The sequence below is a fragment of the Molothrus ater genome, chromosome 18 (genome assembly GCF_012460135.2).
Source record: "Molothrus ater isolate BHLD 08-10-18 breed brown headed cowbird chromosome 18, BPBGC_Mater_1.1, whole genome shotgun sequence".
Classification (NCBI taxonomy): domain Eukaryota; kingdom Metazoa; phylum Chordata; class Aves; order Passeriformes; family Icteridae; genus Molothrus; species Molothrus ater.
The window spans coordinates 8654442-8675099 of NC_050495.2; the positions used below are offsets into that span (position 1 = coordinate 8654442).

At 42.5% G+C, this 20658-nt stretch overlaps 2 protein-coding genes across 3 annotated transcripts in view; one reads left to right on the forward strand and one right to left on the reverse strand.

The window, feature by feature from the left end:
* Positions 1-2566, reverse strand: part of PI4KA (phosphatidylinositol 4-kinase alpha) — a 54446-nt gene extending 51880 nt beyond the window's left edge. The window contains exons 1-2 of one of the 2 annotated variants that reach the window (XM_036392944.2): positions 2345-2566; positions 194-310 (exon numbers count right to left, since the gene is read on the reverse strand). In XM_036392944.2, coding sequence (XP_036248837.1) covers positions 194-310; positions 2345-2566 — 339 coding nt within the window. The remainder of the gene's footprint in view (positions 1-193; positions 311-2344) is intronic. The other variant, XM_036392945.2, reaches the window with a different exon arrangement.
* Positions 2567-2907: 341 nt separating this feature from the next.
* SNAP29 (synaptosome associated protein 29) lies at positions 2908-11313 on the forward strand. Its single transcript, XM_036393334.1, has 5 exons — positions 2908-3205; positions 4612-4808; positions 5087-5172; positions 6132-6236; positions 7284-11313. The coding sequence occupies exons 1-5, from the start codon at positions 2996-2998 to the stop codon at positions 7439-7441; spliced, it is 756 nt and encodes a 251-aa protein (XP_036249227.1). The 5' UTR covers positions 2908-2995; the 3' UTR covers positions 7442-11313.
* Positions 11314-20658: the final 9345 nt, after the last annotated feature.

A 20658-nucleotide genomic window follows, 5' to 3' on the forward strand; every position in this document is an offset into this window, starting at 1 on the left:
ATGACCAGATAACACAGCAGCTGTTTGGCTGTGGCAGTGCCATGGCTCTCCTGACATGCATCCATCTCTTATCTCTGATCTTTTTATCTACTTTTATGAAGACCAAATACCAACTTTTCATTCATTGAACAGCTAAACTTGAATTAATCCAAGATCTTTGAAGGTAAATAGGTAGCCTAAGTGGGAAAAATACCTGAAGGTCAGATTCAATTAGGAAGATTCCTAAAGCAATAACAGCATCCCTGCGACGTTCATCCAACTGGAAAATCCCATGGAAATCCACTGGACACATACAGAGCAGCTTTTGTACCTGAAAAACAGCAGAGGGAAAGAACAGTGGAACAAGATTGGAAACCAAATTGAAGCTTGTTTGAAGTGCACAGTGGTCTCTCCACCTTCTGGGATACATTTGGCAATGTTACCCTCTTTCAGTCATCAATCTCAGAGAGAATATCCAAGGGCCAGGAAAGAGTGAAGAATGACAGAAACCAGAAAAAGGCAGAAAAATCTCAAGCAGATATCAAACATTTTTACTACAACGTGGGTCAATTTAAAGGTTTTCTTCAACACTTGATCAAAGTGCTGAAGTATGATAAAGCCTTCGTTCCACTACTTCACTTTCAGATGTGCAGGAAATGTACAGCAGGCACTTTTCTTATATTTACTCAATTCCTGTAAGCAAAAAATAGGGGGATGGAGCCTTGATACAGCTGCACCAATGCCTCCTACATATACAGCATTGAACAATTAACTGTTATCAACCTGTGTATGACTCCTGCTCAAATCCTTTCAACATAACAGATTAAGTATTCAGAATTAATATTTTCCCACTATTCACCTATTACTTTACTCCATAATTAACAAACACACATTTAAAGAATACATCAAACCTCCCAAATACTTTGTTATTCTACGGAATTGTTAACAAATGGGAAAATGCAACAAGCATCTTGTCTTTTTACAAATTTCCTTGATGTTAATATTCCTTAATGTTAATAAACACTATCTAGAAAGGCCCTTCATAATAAATAACTATGATTGACTCACCTATGTTTGAATGCCAAGTCACTTCCTATTTAGATAACTCTCTGAACATCCCACCTCAAAACTTCTCAAGCAAGAAACAAAGTCCCTAGAGGATCAGAAAAATTGACGGGATGCTCAGTGGAATTCAAGGTTCTGGTCCTTCAGCTGCCAGACCTCCTAATTTCAAGACCTGTAGCACAACACAGATAATCCTCTTGCTCACTATAAAATACAGTGGAGGAAATATGAACTTTGGAAGATGACTGCTGATACATGTGTTCCACATCAGGTTACATTTACAATAACATGAGTGAGCAACTCTGGCTAGATATGAGCTGTTACTGTAATTGAACCGTTGTATTCTGTCAAATTGGGAAAAAAAAATCCCTGGATATTTGTGAACCAACAGCAGGGCACAGAAAAATTACTCACCATTGGCTGCCACACCAGTGGAACATTTCCAGAACAAGAAATAAGAAAAGAAGGCTGCAACAGCTGGCCCAGAACAAGCACTATAGTTTTCATCAGCACAGAGCTTTTTTCAGCTATTTAGTCACGACTGCTGCCTGATGCAATTCGGACACGCTGTCACTTGGTGTGCAGACCCAGCACACCAGGCTGTCCATCCCTGCGGTGGGCAGCACCTGCCCGGGGAGCGGGGCAGCCCCTCGGGGGGAGGACACTGCCCTCACACGGATCCCCGCGGTTCTCCCCTCAGCACAGCTTTATCTCACCCACATTTCACCCGGCACTGATTGCGTCGCCTGGATTTGACCAGATACGTGGAGGAAAGCCACCAGCCCTAATTAGGTTGAGACTAATTATTCCCACAAGACTATATTCTACAAATTTGGGGGGCACGCAGCAAGATCCAGTTCCTTGCCCCGAGAGTGCGCTGCTGACCCAAATTTTTGGGTAAAGCTGGCCCACACGAGCATCCCTGAGGCCCAGCTGCCCCGAAGGCAGGGACGGACGAAGCGGGGCTGACAGAACCCCCTCAGAGCCCACAAACAGCCCCGCCCAGGCAGGGCAGAGCCCTCGGGGCATCTCCCGGCCCGCGGGCACGTTCACTGCCCCCAGCCCGCTTCCCACGCGTGACAGTGCCAGGGGGGGCCGGACACCCCTCACGGCACGAACAGTGCTCAGAAGGGGCCACGAACGGCACCGGGCGGGCTGCCCGGGACTCCTGTGCGCACAGGGGCCACTCCTCCCGCGCACGGCCCCCCCGCCACACGCGGCTTCCACGCGTGACAGCCCCGCAACCAGCACACACGCAGCGCCCCACGCGTGACGGCCGCTCCCCACAAACGCCCCTCACCTTCTCCAGAGGCGCCGGGTTCTGCACCGCCAGCGACCGCGCCAGCGACAGCACCGTGTTGAAGTAGAAGCCGCGCGCAGTGGCCGGGCTGCTCCCGCGCCCCGCAGGGCCCGCGGAGGGAGCCGCGGCGGTCCCGGCCGTGGCAGCCGCCGTCCCGGCCGCCGCCGCCGTGGCCGCCGTGGCCGCAGCCGCCGCTGCCGCCGCCACCGCCGCGGCCGCCATGTTGTGCGGGAACGGCGCCGGCCAGCTCGTCCCGCCCCCGCCCGCGAGAACAGCGGCTCCCGCGAGAGCACGACGCACCAATCACGCTGCAAAGATGGCAGCGCCCGGCGCGGCTTCACTTCCGCCCGGTGGCCCGCCCTCCCTGCCCGCGCCCCTCCCTGCGCAGCCATCCCTCCACGTATTTCCCTCCCCCTACCCCCCGCCACAATAGTTCCGCCCAGCAGCCGCCTGTCCACCAGCGGCACTGCGGCGCGCTCACCCCGCCCCGCGGGGGGGAGGCGCTCGGTGGCTGCGCCCAGCGCTTCCGCCCGGCGCTTCCGCCCGGCGCTCGGTGCCGCAGGCGGAAGCAGTGGAGCGGCCGTGGCCCGAGGTGGGGGCTCGGGGGTTCCGTGAGGACTCCCCGCGGACACTCTCGCGGTCGGTGGCGCCATGTCGGCGCTCCCGAGGAGCTACAACCCGTTCGCGGAGGACGAGGAGGAGGATGTGGCGCCGGCGGGTCCCGGCGGGGCGGGCGGCGCGGAGCGGCAGCGGTACCTGCAGCAGGAGGTGCTGCGCCGCACCGCCGCCACCGCCGACAGCACCACCCGCTCCCTGTCGCTGCTCTACGAGTCCGAGCGCATCGGCGTGGCCGCCTCCGAGGTGGGTCGGGCCGGGAGCGGCCGCGGGCCCGAGCGCTGCCCCTGCGCTCCCCCCTCCGCAAGGGGAGTCTTGTTCTCCCCGTCCCCCGGACAGATTCCTGAAATGCCTCTTTACTCGGGGTTTTCCAGCCAACCCGTCCCTGTGTTTTCTGGGTGGTGGCATTTGGGTTTTGAGGGAAAAATCCCGGTTACAGCCTGTGTGTCTGGGCAGTGCTGAGGCTGGGGCTCGGCTGTGTTTTCAGCTGCTTTCAGCAGTTCTTACTGATTTTTAGCTGACAAAAAGTTTTTAGCAGTTCTCTTGGGTGGATGAAGGGCCTTCCCTGTTAGTTGTTTGTGATGTGCTTCAGTTCACCCTGATTAATCATTTCCTTCATTCCTCGGGCCCTGTTTCAGCACTTCGTGCTCGGGCTCAGCTCCTGTCCATTGTGTCACCTGCTATAATGGGATGTTCCTTGGGTGATGTGGTTGCCTAAATTAACCCCAGAGCATCCCCAAGCTGCAGCCAGTCCTTATCCTCAGAGGGCTCTTGGTGGGACTTCTGTGAACTTTCAGACTCGTGATTTGTTTGCCCAGGAAATCACAAATGAGGAATCAAGAATTCAGGCTTGACACAGGGCCTGTGGTAAAACTTGAAGTCTGTGTGTTCGTGCTTTATTGAGAGGGGGAAAAAGAGAATATTCAACTAAAATTTTCCAGACTTTAGCAAGAATATGAACACAAGTTCTTTGTTTTGCACTGCTGGTAGCTGCAGGCAACTTTCCTGCCAGCATTAATCTTTGGATTACTTTGGAATAGCACTTGTGCTGCTGAATTAGAAAATAATGTACTTCTATATAGGAGAATTCCTAAATCCTACACTGTTCAAATTAACTAAAATATTCCTGAAGTCTGAAGAAATTCTGTTTGTGTTTATTTCCTTTGTTTATTCTATTTCTAAGTTATCAGAAACATCCTGGTAAGGTGAAAATAGAATCCTTTCCCAGTTAAGGTGCCATTCATAACTAGAAATTTTCCTGCTTGCTCATTCCCCTGCCATAAACCTGTGCATTTCCACCACATCACCCATCTGGTGGTCAGCCATAGATGAAAATATCAGCTTGACAAAAGACTAGTACAGAAAACTCCTGGATTGTTTGTGGTAGGTGCCAGGAACCCAGCATGTCACAGGGATGAGGATTTTACAGCTGCTTAATGCAGTGCCTGACAAGCAACTGTTGATGAACTGGAGGAAGGGGAGCGAGGGAGAAAGCTGTTTGCCCTCAGAAATAATCTGCACAGATGAAGGAATGCTGTTATTTTCCTTCAGAGTGTCACCTTTAGTGTTAATTGTTTGGTGTCTCAGTTTATCCTGGCTCTATGGTCTGTTCTCTCTGTCAATGTCAAATCTGTTTCTGTCAATGCCCTCAGGAGCTTGTCCGGCAGGGAGAGGCTCTGAAGCGCACGGAGCAGATGGTGGATAAAATGGACCAGGACTTGAAAACGAGTCAAAGGCACATCAACAGCATCAAGAGTGTCTGGGGGGGCTTGGTAAACTACTTCAAAGCCAAACCACCAGAGAGCAAGCCAGAGCAGAATGGAACCCCTGAATATTATGCTAACAGCAGGTAAGTGACATAAACTTTTTATCTGGGACTTGTCTCTCTTAGCATCTCTGAAATGTCACCAGAAAATCAGAAAATAAAACATCTGTTGGTTCTTTCAAACTCCTGTAAACTCCTGACAAATCTCCTGGAGATTTGTATCCCAGCCTTTATGCTTTGAATTCTAGGGAATTGTTTTCATTGTTTCCTGAGGTGATCTAGCTGCCTTTTTTCTTTATGCCAAGGTCAATAGTAAGGCTTTCTTTTTTTTTCTTTTTTTTTCTTTTTTTTTTTTTTAACAGGTTAAAAGAAGCAATGATGTCTAGTAAAGAACAAGAGTCAAAATACCAGGAAAGCCATCCAAATTTAAGGAAGCTAGATAATTCAGGTTTGTTGTTAACTTTATTTTGCACTGAATACCTGTCATCTATGTGGGGCAAACTTGGAGAGTGATGACAGCAGAGACCCTTCAGCCTGCCCAGATGCTGATTTACCTTGCTGCCTACCTAACATCTGGAGATTGTATCCCAGCCTTCATGCTTTGAATTCTAGGGAATTGTTTCCATTCAAATCTTTATCTCCAAAGTGAAGATGTTATACCTGCTAGAGGCTAAAAGCACCCAGTGCTTATATTTGCAGAGAATGCACAGGGTGTCCAGACAGGGTTTCCCTAAGTTTGCCAAAATGTTGCACACTCAGAGGTTCTCCTTTTAACCATTGTTTATCATAGTTTTCAGATACTTTGTCATTGTTATTTCAGACATGGATTCTAACCCTTCATACAGAAGCTATTTCTTGATTCTCAGAGGGTGGTGTATGGAGTTTGGCCTCATTCCTCCTCCTCTTAATCTGTTAACTTCTGTGAGGGCTTTTCCCAACCAAATAACTGTTTCTTTATCAAGTGAGCCTGGGTTATTTCACGCAGTAAGAGTGGGAAAGCAGCCAGGATATCGATGATGATGATGATGATGTGTGAGTAAGGGAATGGAGGCTTCCCAGTCCGTGCAGTGCCGAGCTCTGTCCAGCAGAGGGCAGAGCGGCTCCGCCGCCTCAGCCGTTGGTGCCGGTGACCGTCCCAGCCCTTGGTCCCGCCCTGGTGGGCGCAGGGGGCTCGGTTTGCTTTTCTCTCCCAACTCCCTGCCAGAACTACAAGTGGCAACCCAGAAGAGAATAATTGTAGCTTAAGTGTTCATTTTGAGCTGGCCTATAGACAGCCGGTACTCTGGTTGTGTGATTACCTGGTAGCTGTGTGCAAACTAATTTTTAACAGCCTTGCTAAAACTTCAAAACCTCTTCTCACATGCTTTTTTTCATTATATAATATTCTGTACCCTATACTTTTAACAGACAATGACTTCAACAAAGCAGATTTAGTTTCTTCAGTGCAAAGTGATGCCTACCCAAAGAACCAACAACTGCGAGCTTACCACCAGAAAATTGATACCAACTTAGGTGAGTGAGGAAACTGAAGCTGTTTGATGTCATACAACTGGGAATTTTTGATTCCTAAGTTAGATAGAATTATTAAGTGATATATTGCCCACACTTTTTTGTTTAGTTAATATGTAAAATTTGATGATAATTAAAAAATCATTTGCTTGTATTAGCATTTCAAAACTATATACATGGTTCATCAGTTTAGACCCAAATAATTTAAAGCAATGCACAGCTCTTGAAGTACATGTTTTGTTAAAAGTTGGTAAGAACCGAAAGACACTAAATATTAAATTTGTGGATTTGCTGCATTTCTTTTATTACTTCTCAAAACCATCCAACTGAGTTTGCCTTCCTTTGTTGTGTAGCATGTAGAAAAAGTGCCTGTTTGCTTACATGTGTCACTGTGTAGCTGACCTAGAAAGAAGAGGTTGGGGAAAAATCAGAAAGGAATAAATCAAAGAGAAATAATTGGTCATAAGAGCTAGTGGAAGCCCATTTTTTCTGTTCACAAGCTGTGGCAAACTTACTAACTTCAAGAAGCATTTATACCAATCAATCATACAATGAAATTCTCACCTTGTGAGAATTAGAAAATCTAGAAATGGAAGTTTTTAATCTGTAATAGATAACTGCTTAAATCTTCAGTGCACTGGTCTCATCTCTGAATGAATTCTAAAGAAAAACAATTGAGGTAGTGAGCATACTGTGTATGCTGAGCAGAGAATATATGGACCAAATTTTTTAAGAGATACATTTTTTTAAAAAAGGTAAAAACTACATTACAGGGTATGTCTTGTGATAAAGATCCAGTTTGGTGTTAAGCATTTGCTTAACAGCAAATGTAAGATGTAAAAAAGGAGGAAGTGACCATTTCTGGTAGTAACAGTACAACTATGAACACACCAGTGCTTCCTCTATTTCAGGGAAACACTCACACTTGAGGAATTGTATCTAACGTTTTCTAACCCAGGCTTTTGGAGAAGAAGGAATCCTGATCGTGTCCATGTAGATAATCTGTGTTTCAGCACTTTGATTCCTGATGGTCCCTCTCTACCCTGACAGATGAGATGTCTTCTGGGCTGAGTCGCCTGAAAAGCCTTGCTCTTGGCCTGCAGACGGAGATAGAAGAGCAGGATGATATGTTGGATCGGCTCACAAAGAAAGTAGAGACGCTGGATGTCAACATTAAAAACACTGATAGGAAAGTCCGACAGCTTTAAAGGATTTTTAGAATTTCTTTTGTTCAGTGTTGGTTCATCCTGAATGCCTCATCTCAACCGATCTCTTAAAAAAATCTTGGGCGGTATCTGTTTCTCTCTTTTTTCTGCTCTGTTCCTGGTTCTTTTGTCATTAAAATTACATAGCCTTAAGTCAGCACAATATTTTACATTTCCTCTTAGTCTATATGGGAAAAGTGCATGTGGAGTGGAATCCCCCAGCACTGGGTCAGGTGCCCCCCTCAGTTGTGTAACCACGTTGTGTGTGTGGAGGGATTCACACTCCACAGAGCTGCAGTGTCCTTAGCTGGGAGTGTGATGAGAAAAGGAACTGCATTTTTGCCTCTGTTTTGGGCAGGGGGCAGGGGGAACAGAAAGTGCTGCTTTGTTCAGAAGAAATGTTGCTAATTCTGTTTACCTACGGATATGTTAAATTCAGAAAAAATGCTGATTTCCAGCTGTAAAAATATTTTTAAGTGACTGTTCTGCAGCATTTCTGGGGCTTAAGGAATGAACTGTTCTGTGGAAGTTGTAAAATACCAAGGGTGTCATGCAGTAATGGTAATATCCTGTGTGTGTTCCCTTTCTTAAGATGATTTTGCCCAAATGGTGCATCCACAGATTGTGGTTTTTATGTTTGGGTAACTAAATACTTTTGCTTTTACAGTCTTGTCAGTAAAGATCTCTAAGGGTATCTTCTGGTCTGCAAGAAATGTTCATTGACAGTGACCCAAAATGTTTGGGTAACAAAATCAGGACTTAAATGTGTGTGCTCCTAAAGATTCTTTTGCAGAAATGGTCACCATCTGTTTTTAATTTTCTGCTCTTTCTCACCTTATTCATTTAGGTGGCTATTTGAAAAATCAGCTTCCATTTTAGAAATGGAGAGTTGATCTGATAGCACAAGCAGATTGTAGAAGACTGTTCTTTAGCATTTGTTTCAGATGTGATTAAAGCTAGAGCAGATGCTGGGCTTAGCTAATTAATGTGACTGTTAAGAAACTCCACTATGGTTCACATTGGCTCAGCAGGTATGAATAATTCCTGCAAATGAAGAAAAACCCAAAACCATTTTTGAGTCTTCCAGATAGAATTTGGGCTTTCACTTTGTTTTGTTCTTTTGTAAGGGTCACTGTAGAACAAAATCACAATTCTGCTCCAGCCTGAAGACATGACAGTGAGAACTTGCTGTCTGTCTTGAAAACAAGCAAGGAACTCCTGTTTGGAGAGGCCAAGGGACCTGTGTCAGTATTGGAACATCACAGGTGACAGTGTGTGGCTAGGAAGAGATTGTTTCTTCTTTTGAACTAGTGCCACATTGCCTTATGAATTAAAGAAAGACTTTGGTGTTCAGGGCTGTCAAGCTTGTCCCCCTCACAGATGTCACATTCACACCCCACTCATTCCTTTTTCAACGGATGTGTTTCCTTGAGCTCACTTGCCATAAGGTGCATCCAATTGTTAAGGAGATAAGAGAAACTGAGCCTTTCTTGTTTTACTGTGTCTCCAGAAAGTTCACTCGTAGAAAAATAAATCACTAAAAAAGCTACACTTCTTGGGCCTAGTATTATGGAAAAAATACTATTTCTGGCATACAGGCAGGGTTGAGTTGTGAATTAGATTTAAGGTGAGCCTCTGTTCCCTTTGTTACTGATGGCATTGATTTCAGTCCCCCCCACAAAACATCTCTTTTGGAGGGTCATAAAACTTCAAGAGCAATTGAGTACCTTTAATTGCTTTTTAATTTTTCAGTTTGTATCATTTATGCACATAAAGAATTATAAATAGCCTATTAATATTAATATATCATTTTACTATTTGGGTTTATACCATGATTAATTATCTTACTCTCTTAGAATATTTATTAATTATATAATTTGATGTCTCAAGATAGCTGATACATTTATTTTGTAAATTATATAGTTGCTAGTGTTCATATGTTAAGTACCTCAGTGAAGGAAGATCAAAATTTTGATTATACCTGGTTTAGTATCTTGTTTGTTTAATTAACACTCCTTTTAGTGTGAAATCTGCCTTCACCTGTAAGCAACTGGGTCACAACTCAGTGTTTGCTCTGATAACAAGGGTGGACACTGAGTGAGACTTTCTTGACTAAGTTATGGCATATGAAGGAAAAATGTCACTGAAGGATCTGGTTGTGTTATGTGTGGTAAGAAATCTGAACCTTGAATCCAAGCAAAAATCTTTGATTTAAGGGTGAACTGTGCTGCCTTTCTGATGTAAGCTATTCCATTTTTAGTCTAAATTACTTCACAGGATTAACTCAAGGTTTTGAGCAAATGTTTGGTTGTATTGGCCTTATGAAATAACCAATGCATCCTGGATATCTTTGATGCCTTTAAAAACACAGGCAGGGAAGGGAAATAAAAAATAAATCCCTGTTTGTGCTTTGAGAATGCCCTGATCCAAGCAGAGCAGAAACCCAGGATCTCAGCCATGTGGAATCTATTCAGAGGTCTAACTCCTCCTAACAATCCCATCCACTGCCTCAGTAATGTATGCCTGCCTTTCCTTAGGTTTTCTTGCTCTATTGAATATTTTGGTTTGCTTTTAATAGCCTTGTTTTAAAGGATCATTTCCCACACTGGGTTTTTTTTGCAGGGGAAAAAATGGTGCATGGATATAAAAGAATTTCTGCTACAAACTGAATTGCTTGTCTCTGCTTTCATATTGATTTTTGCTGATAACAAACTTTAGTCCAACTGACATGAGGAGACACCACTATTTTATAATAGTGATGATGTTTTTTATCTCTTGGAATAATTTCCATCCTACAGGAAAAGGAAAATAACCACATGATTTTTGTTTTTCCAGGAAATGCCATTTTGCATGTATAGTGAAGGATTTACTTCAGTAGCTTTTCTCACTGTTTCCTCAGATGGACTTTTATTTCTTCTTGGATACTGTTCAAAAACTTAAACTGTGTAGAGTCCAGGACTTTCAGAAGTTTTATTTGCACTCATGTGCTAATTTTTGATAAAATAAATTATTTTGCCTGCATATTCATGTTGGCATATAAGCTGGTGTTCTTGCAGCAAAATAGCTCGGGTTAATTTTATTGGCTTGGGTAGAAGTTTAATAAGGTCAGAAGAAGATGTCAGAAAAAAAAATTTAAGTATTTTTTATAAAAAGCAAATTTCCAGTTTCTCAAAAAGTTTGCTAATTAATTTTGAAGAGATCTTAAACACTGGGAAGTAGCACATGCCCTTCATAACTCGAATATAAAATTCTAAAAGCAGCAAGGAAAAAGAATGGGAATAACCAGTATCTGATGACTAGACTCCTAGGTGTATTTGATTTTTAAATTTCCTGAGCACTGAATTAAATCTTGTAACAAATGATATGTAGCTGAATTTTAGACTGTACTACACAGATTTTTTTGCGGTGCTGAGCTGTACGGCCCCTACTGAAGTCATTGGGATATGATGATGTCGGGGGTTCTTCTAATGTGTGAAATTCACCTGAAATATTTTGCTGCCTAGTAGTTCTTGTGAAGTGATGTCATTTGTTAAATGGTGAAATAGAAAATACTTTCCAACCAGTCTGCCTTCTGAACAAACATTTTTGTAGGCATTTTTACAAGCATAACATCATATGGAGGATATGTGTTAATTTTTATTTTGAAACACATAGGACTTAATTTTCAAATCACAGGTAGTGATTATTTGTGTCTATGGCTTTTTTAAATAGAACTTTAATTCTGTGCCACCCAGGTATAACACTTTTTGTACAAGTCAAATTGCATTATCTTTTATTTAAATGCTAAACTGGACTGTAGTTCAGCAGTTGAAGAGATTGAATGGAATGAGTGTTGAATGGCAAGACAGTCAATAAAGGTGCTTATTGTTCATGAAGAGTTGTTGCATTTATTCCCCAAATTTTTTTTATTGCAACTTCATTGATGCTCTTCCCCCTTAATATCTGTTCAAACACAGGACCTACTTGTTTAATTTGTACCAGCATGGACATAATTTTGCAGCTGGTGGGTTTTGTTTTCTGAGAACAAAAGAGGGCATGACAGTTCTATGTTATTTGTAAACAAGCATTTATTTTTGCAAAAGAATTTATTTGTGATGATAAAATAATTTCAGATGTTGCTTAAAAAGTAACCTTGCCACAGTATTTGGTATTATCAGGAATATCAATAACTGGATGTATGCATGAACATGGGACAGGTGAAACAGGAGTAAGGCAAAAAAAGATACAAACCTTTTTGAAAACTTTCTTGTGGTATTTGTGGGGTCCCAAATTTGGTGATGGTAGAAAACCTGTGAATGTCTTGACCTTCAGGTAGGTTCTTACTCGGATGTGAAGGGAGGAACTTGGCTTCTGAATTTTTTTGCAGTAGAGTTTAATTGTACCAGTACTATTTCAGTACCATACCAGTTCTATTTTCAGAAGTCCATTTAAGTTGTGGTCCTGCTCATCCATCTGATCTTTCGTCACTGACTTTGGAAAGTTATTTTCCTTAAGCCATATCCCTCAGCAATTTTCCATGCCATCCAAGCAATCCATTCATTACTGAAACTTGTGTGATTTAATAATTTCCTGGCACAATAATTCCAAAACATGTGGGAGGAAAAATGGAGAAAGATTTTTCCATCTCCAGGTATTTATTTTACTGCATGAATCCTCTCTCTTGACCCTTTTGAATGGCTTTCTTTGAGCTGGATTTCAGGTGCTTGTTGAGCACTTGTCTGAGAAAGACTTTCATCCTTGCAGCCAAAGCTGGAGGGAGGGAAGCTCATTCAGAGGAATCCCATGTACCCAACTGCTGTAGCATTTCCAGCTTTGGATTCCTGGAGCTGTTTTCTTTTCCAATCCCCATAAGCTAAACAAACACCTTTTTTTTCAATCACCTGCTTTACTAATCAGTGTTTGAAATGCAATATTGAGGCCTTACTCTCCACTCAAGCCAGCTGTGCTGGGTTTACAGTGGCAGCCTGCCAGGAGCCCGAGGGCTTCACCTGTGCCCAAGTGAGGCAGGGTGAAGAGCACAACCACAGCAGCTCTTCTGTGGGACACAGCCCCCCCTTGCTGGTTTCCACGTGTTACTGGACACCATCAGCTACTGGCAATGACAGAGCAGTGGGGTCTGGCTGCATTAAACAGCAAGACACTGGAGCCTTAAATTAAGAATGTACTGATTTAGGAAATAGGTGTGTATTTATGTTGAGCACCACAGTAAAACCATTAAGGTTCCTTGTATCTTTGCAGTTGGGCACATGCAGATGTACTACTGAGTCAGCCTGGCTGTGCTAATGACCCCAGGAGATCTCCAGGGAATGTCTCTGCTTCCCCACGTGTCTCAAGTGTCAGGGTTATGGAGCTGATTCCTGTGAGAACAATTTTCGTTTGTTATTTGAGAGAATCATTAATTCCAACATACTCTTCCCTGGAGTAGTGATAAATAAAGGCATTAGATAACATTTCAAGATACATTTGTTAAGCCTCTACCACCTTTTTTTGTACCTGCCTGAAAGTATAAAATGAGAAATCAAGAGAAGGAAGAGAACTTCTGCTGAGTCTCAGATGCTCTGTTGCCCAATTGCTCAGTCAGCTGTAGGCCATGTAGTACAACATAATGCAGTTTTATTTTAACTCTCATCAACTGCTCTGCTGTTTTAGTACCTCTGTAGTACGGAATGACTGGAAGATTGCCAAGTAAGGGGAAGTCTGTGTGTGAACAGCCGGGAGGGATAATACATAAATCTGCTGGAAAGAGGCAATTAAAGGCAGCATTGAGATAGAATGAAAAATAGACAATATTGAGCCTCATCAGAAATAGCAACATAAACAGCAGCTACTGTACTGTGAAGTGACCTTTGCTGTAAATAACTGCATTTTACAGAAACCAGATGGATTATGAAGTCTGTGAGCAGACTTACAGAAAGCAGTTTGGTCTTCAGGAACACATCCACATTGATGTTTGGCATGTCCTCCTGGCCCAAAGGGACAAGAGGTGGCTTCTTCCTGCTGTTGTATCTACAGAGTCCAGAGGGGAGCTGCAAAGCTGGTTTACATTCAAGCCAAGCAGAGCTGAAAATAATTCTGCATGTCATATGTAACTATGAATGGAGATGACAGAGGAAGTGATATCTGAGATCAGCAGTGTCATAGATGCTGCCTTGTTGTTTTGTAACCCAGCAGCTGAGGAGGTAACACACTTGTGAAAAGGTCTAACACACAGGCCTCTGGTTAGGCAGGACCTCAGAAAGCTCTGCCTAACCAGACCTTGCCCAGAGCTGACCATGACCTTGGCATCATCAGCACATCCAACCACATCATTTTTTGACATGAGTGGGTGGACTGGGAAAGGACAGACCATTCCAAAATGTTTATGTCACAAATGAAAGTGGATTCAGGCTGTGTTTTAATCCTATGGCCTAGATTTGACTACCCTTGTTCTAGAATTGATCAAAAAGCTCAAGACTTCCCTGTATTCTACTATGTATTCTGCTATTTTGCTGCCTTTATGAAGGAGTAAGACCAGTCACAGCCTAGACATAGCAAATCAAGCTCCTGTTTGCAGACACAGACTTGGCAATATGCATTAACTGAACATAGTTCTTGCATCAGGCAACATATCATGTGCTGTCTCAGTCACATTCTGAGCTAGGAGAGAGAAATATGCACATATTTAAAGATCTTTGGGGCCTGTGAAAGTGCTTATTTCTTAACACTAAACATGTTTCTTTCAATTCTTTAGTTTGCCTCTTCCAGCATGACCAAAGAAACAGAAGAAGAGCTGCTTGTTATTAACATGTTTCAGTCCTCGTTATATGGGTAGAAACATACAAAGATTACCCACTTTTGATGTGCTGTAGCTCCAGCCTTACTCCATCTAGAATTTAAGCACTGGACTCTGGTTGAGTTGGAGCAAATGACTTGTGGAGAGCTAAGATGAAAGAGGGAAATTCTGGCACTGGGGTAGAAATCATCCCTTTGCTTCCTGGATGCAGTATGGCTTGGTATAGAAAGCAGGAGGCAACTAAAAGCTACTCCATAAGAATCTTCATATATTCTTTTTGAAATTAGTACTTAATTAGATCACATATTTTTCCATTATAAGGACCAAAAATCTGCAAAGAAACATGACAACAAAATGCTAAATAAATGATTTAGCTAGCACTTTGTATGCTTCCCCTTTCATTTTTTGTGTTAGCTTAAGAAACACTACATATCTGGAACAGCACAGTTTGCCAAAAATATGATGTAATTTTTTTATGTTTCAGAGCATCCCTTGGGCCTTTAGAAAAGTAGAAAGTACCAAATACTCTTCAAATTCAGGAAGATCTTTCTAAAAAGATTAATTATATTCTAAAAAGACAGCATTGTAAATTCCCTCTGGTGCTTGTTAACGCCTCTGCACAGGTTTTCTCCCTTTTTTCAACATCCCTCACAAAGTAGCATCAGTTACACTGAAAGATCTGGCAGAAAGGGGCATGTCTGCCTTCATCTTGTGTCATCTAAATTCATTCTAGTGACAGGGTTGCAAAGTGCTGATGTATTCTTCTGCCTTTTAGGCACTGAGCACTAGTAGGATTTTTTTTTAGGTAGACATTTCATTATGAGGACTTCCAGCTTGTAAGCCTGTGCTTGCCTACATTTTATTCCAGCTCAGCCATCTTGTTTGTTGTCCATAATCTAAAATGTAGTAAATGTGTGATTTTCCAACCTCTCTGGGAAATATCTTTGTGTTGTGCTTGTATCTTGAATATTCTAGTTAAGACTGAAGTTCCAGAAAAGCCAGTCTGCTACATTCAGGTCGTACATGTCATTAAGAAACAAGAAATGCAGAGAATGTCCATTAAAACCTGTACCATAAAGAACTCCAGACAGAGAAAGCCAGGAGTGAATAAAAAATGAGAGTGACTTTTATCTTCAGCATCCTGAAGTTCTATAAGCTGATAGAAGAAAAAAAATACCCAGGGCCTTTGTGTTACATAAAACAGCATTACATGGTCTAACAAAAACCTGTTTTTGAAGGGGAGAACACAGTTCAGAAAATAATGGTGGTTTTGGGAGAGGATTTTTGAACCTATATTTAAAGCTAATGCAAAGGTACAGATTCATATAAAAACAGGAATTTGGGCATAAGAAAAGGGAACAAAAATATTTTATGAACAATAAAACTAACTCAAGAAGGTACTGTCCTTGGTCAAAGATTTTTTTTTCATGATTTGCACTGACTGCTTCATAAATTTGCCAATAAAAGCTGAATTCCCACTTCAGCCCTTCCTTCTAAATAAAAGTCTCTCCATTCTGGCTGCCTGTTTTCATGAAACTTGCTGGAATCCAGTACCTTTTGAGCTCATTCCTCTGTATCACATATGGTTGAATTTGGCCAATGATCTCAAAACTGCCTGTGTTGGGGAAAAGGACACAGGTAAACATAGCAAAAGCACACTCATAAAGACTTCTTCCTTCTGAAGATGGGGGAAATTCTCAGATGATGAATTTAGAGAGTACTTCTTTCCAGGAGTAGGAGAATGGGAAATATACTGTAAATACCCTTTAGAAAATAAAAGGTCTGTTTACCATCCCTATGGTTTACCAGTAACTGCTTTTCTTGGCTTCATTCTCTTTCCTGGATAATATAATAATGTTAAGAAAATGAGCACTGAGGTTTTCCCTCTCAAGGGTCTATTTCAAAGGAAATAGCTAAAAGGCCCTAACAGCCAATATATTAAGCATTTCTCAAATCACCCTATTAATCTGCAATTGGACAATATTGGCCAGGCTGTAGGACACTCGTGATAACCAGAAGACCCCTCCAGGGCCTTTCCAGCCCTTTCTCATCCCCTGTTTATGCACACTGACTAGTTCGGCTCCTAAATGTTAATTAAGAATCAGATACTTTAGGCTAAAATTTTACTTGGTCTATATACAAACATAGCTTGGATTCTGTTGTTCCAAACCTAGTGAAAATAGCAAGAGATGCATGCTGGATTTATATGGGCTACCTCATCTCTTGCCATTGCTCATACTTCCAAAGAACACATTCACTCTACCTGCTTGATGAATGAGCTGCCAGAGAAAACACTCTGGAGGAATTCAGCTTCTAAAAAGGTTGATGTAGAATGCAGCCCTGATGCATTTGTCAGGATTTTGAAGACAGATGTTGACTCTCCTGCCCTTTATCCAGCTTTGCATCACTGACCACTACATCCCTGTTTTTACAAGGCTGGGCTGGAGGAGTTGCAATTTCAGCTAAGAAACTGCCATGCAAGGAATTCAGCACCTGTGCTGCAAAGCCTGAAGAACAGCAGTGCAGGGAGGAGCAAACAACTCTACAAATGCACAGAGAGCATCGATGCTGGTGTTCTGTTCATGAACAGAAACAGCTCCTTGAAATGGAAATGCTCCTGGAAGGCAAGAGAAACATATTGTTTGCACATTGCAGGTAAATTGTGTATCACCATGGCATTCTCTGTGGGGAACCTGAAGGCCTCCAGTCTGCAGTGCTTTAGACACTCCTGTTCATTCTGACATTAAATGCTATCAGATTCTGCTGATGGAGATGACAATCTCCAGCAGAGCTTTCATGTGCAGAGAATACAGGATGGAGTCTCACATACTGAAGGAAATTCATAAAGTGATATGTCAAGAGTAAAATCCACCATAACAGGACTGTCTTGAAATGCTAAGTGTGTATAACACCATTCTCTTGTCAAAGAATAAATTAGACATTAAATAATTACATATTAAACAATTCCACAACAATCTTTACATTTCAAATAACTACTTCAAAAACATCACAATTTTTACCAGCTTGCTCTCAGGAGCTTGCACAATGACTTCCAAAAACCACAGAAGAAACTCATCCAGAGCCTCAGAGTGCTTTGTATGACCCAGAGTTATGCATTCAGTAAGAACAGATGGAAAAGGATAATTGAATTCCAGGCCAAAAGAGCATGATTTGAATGGAGCTTTGCAGTGAAATGAAGGACTGTGGGATATGTACAAGGAGTCAGTTCTGGAAGGGAGACAGTGATAGAAGACAGTTCTTGACTCAGCAGCAAGAAGTTTGCTGGAAGGAGAGAGAACAGAGAGAGGGAAGGAAAGGGGCAGGCTCTGCCGTCTCCAGGAGACCAGCTGGAAAGGAGTCCAAGGAGCGAGGGTGTGGTTTGAAAAACAAGGAGTACAATTTCAAACTGGATTCTCAAGCAAACAGGGCAGTCAGATAGGGCATTGAGATGCATGAAATGCAAATTTTCTCCACAAGAGACCAAATCAGAGCTTTATGAGTTGTTGTGACACGCTATCATTGCTGCACCAAAACATCTTTGTGCTGACCCAGCATTCCCAAGGTTTGCATTTATCTGTTAGGCAAAACGCTGATGCTCTGACAGTGCCAGGCAGCACTCATCAGCTGAGAACAGATGTGGATCAACATCCTGTGTTCAGTGCTGTGCCACACGCAGCAGCTCTCCAGCAGTTTGCAGTGATCGTGCACAAGGATGTGCAAGTCCAACCCACAGATTCCTTGTTTCCTGGAGCTGCAATTTGAGGAACACTCCAAGTGTTTGGGTGTTCCCACTCATGCAGGTCTCCTGTAGTGGATCCTTTCTCATGCAGGCCAGAAGATGTGCCAGTGACTTTTTTACCTTCTTGAATCAAAAGAGGAAAGTGGCCAAACATTTGGAAATTGAACACTTGTGTAGTTAAGCAGTGATTTGAACGGATGTTGTTGAGCAAGAACCTGAGAGAAACATTTAAGAGAAATGCACATTGCTTTTTTCAGTGAGACTTCCTTGGCTGATTCTGTGGGAAGAAGACTGGGAACGTACACACAACATTTTTCCATGTAAATAACAGCCCCTCCAAGACAAGAATGTAGCTCTTCTCAAACACTGGAAAAAGAGCATCAGGCTGCCATCCATAGGATGAGCCAGAAACCCAAATATTTGGATGAGAGCAACTTCTGAAAAAAATAGAGAAACATTTACCAGGAGCTTTTCCATTTGCATTGTTAAAGGATTGCTAGGGATTACACCCTTCTCAGCTGCTGGCTGCTGTGGCTCTGCCTTGGATGAAGGAGCAGGGGAGTAGCAGTCAGCTAATCACAGGGGCACCAACACAGCAAACCATTAGAGACCTTTTACATTCCCTTTTAACAGACTATAGACTGTAGGAAAAATACCTTAAATAAGGCCAGTAGTGCCTTTTTATTGAGAGACCCCAAACTAAATATAGAAAACAAGGTTAAAAGGCTCAGTTAAAACATCCGTGCACACAGCTGACAGTACAGAGGTCAGTTTCTTTAGCTGTGGAAGCTCAGCAGGCTGCAGAATAGAGAAAATATGGCAAAATACTTTTCCTGGTTTTTTGATTTGTGCCAAAATGTCCAACACGTTCAGCTCACTCTTCAGAGCCAATCACACTTGCAAAGAATCCAACCGTTGGGATCAGCAAAGCCAGGTCTTATAAAGGACAGATATTTAAACACAGCAGTGCAAAGAAAGTACAAATGAGAAAGACATCAGCAGACAGAAGTGTGGCAAAGCACTTTTACATAAAGTGAGATTTTTTTTTACTACAGAAATTATGGGATGCTGTAATTAGGATTTGGCCAGCTGGGAGTGGGCATGAAAGATTATATTATTAAAATTGGAGGGAAGAAATATAACAGACCTTTAATTTTAATTATACTTTAAAAGAGCCTTGGTTTCCTTAGCCAGTGATCTTTCCAGTTCATGGCAGCAGCCTAGTGCCAGACTACTAAGATTGCACACAGTACACAATGACTTTGTAATTCTTAATAATAAAAATATTTCAGAGACAAATATGTTGCCTCTTTGTCATAATTTTCTTTAAAATATTAATGATATAAAAATATATCTCTTATAACTATGTACACTACTTAAGAATCACTACTTAATTTGTACAATAAGTGATGAAAATATGTGGTTTGTTTTTTGGGGGTTTTTTGGGTTTTTTTAAGCAATAGATATAAATTAGCAAAAATAGGAGCTCTAGATGTAATTAATTAGCATCCATAAAGTGAATGTGAGGGAGAGAAGTTGACAGACACACTCACCGTACCAAAATGGGCTGGTGACAAATATGTCCTGATGTCCCACTGGTAGTCTGTCTCTGCAGCACTGCTCACTTGCCCTCATTTAGAACTCATAACCACCAAAATTAAACTGCAACGTACAAACCTACAGAGCAGATGCTACTCAAACCCCTTTAGACCACACAAAGGTTGTCTCCACTTTACCTCCAGTTTTTCTTCATTCTTTTGAGAGACCAGACTGTGGTGCATAACCCAGATCCTGAGTCCTCTGGGGAGAGCTACAGATCCCAGATTTCTGCAGGGATGGGGCTTTAGCAGCCTCTCATTCCTACCTTCCTGTTCAGTGTTTCCTCAGTCCACTGTAGACCATTCTTCACCAAGGGATCCCCATGGCTGCAGCCTGTGACTCTGTGTGCCAGTAGGAACCCAGGTGTCTCAGCAAGCCATGCCTATTATCCCTTTGGAAACTTAACCCAGTTTTATGAATTCCCATGTATTAAAAATGAATGAGGTTAAGTGAAAATAATGAGGTTTAAATTGTAATGTATATGAAATTGTTTTAATCTGCCTCTGGTTTTGAGTCTTCAGGGGTCCTTTGTTCAGCTTTATATTAGAGATTCTCCTATAATCTTGTGTTTCCCAGAGCTGAGCTCTCTGGGAAAATGTGAACAATACAATGCTCTGGATAAAAGTGCTGGAGCCAGTACCACTGCAGCTGTTTCCACCTCAAAGGATTACTGTAATTTAGGAGAAGTATAATAGCACTAACATTAACTTCACCTTCCTCATCTAATGCTAATGGGCTGACTAGGAGGGAGAGTAAAAAAAAAAAAACTGCTGATGAATCTCTTACATGTTGGACCCTTCACTTCTCGGTTATTGAAGAGCTTCCAACTCACAACGTCAACTCTTGGGGAAGGAGCCCTATTTCTATTTAGAAATTGAACAGGGCAGAACAGTTGGGTGGTTTTCATGGCTGATAACTGGTCATAAACGCCTTGAACCTACCTTTGGGCATGACTGCAAGGAGCAAAGCCCGCATGGTACTAGGATAAGTCGGTGGGTGGTGGGCCAAGAGCAACCATCTGACCCAGCCAGAACCCAGTCAGTGCCTTTGGGGGTTCTGGGGCTGTCAAGGAGGAGAAGGGTCGCACTTCGGCACAGGCAGCCACTACGA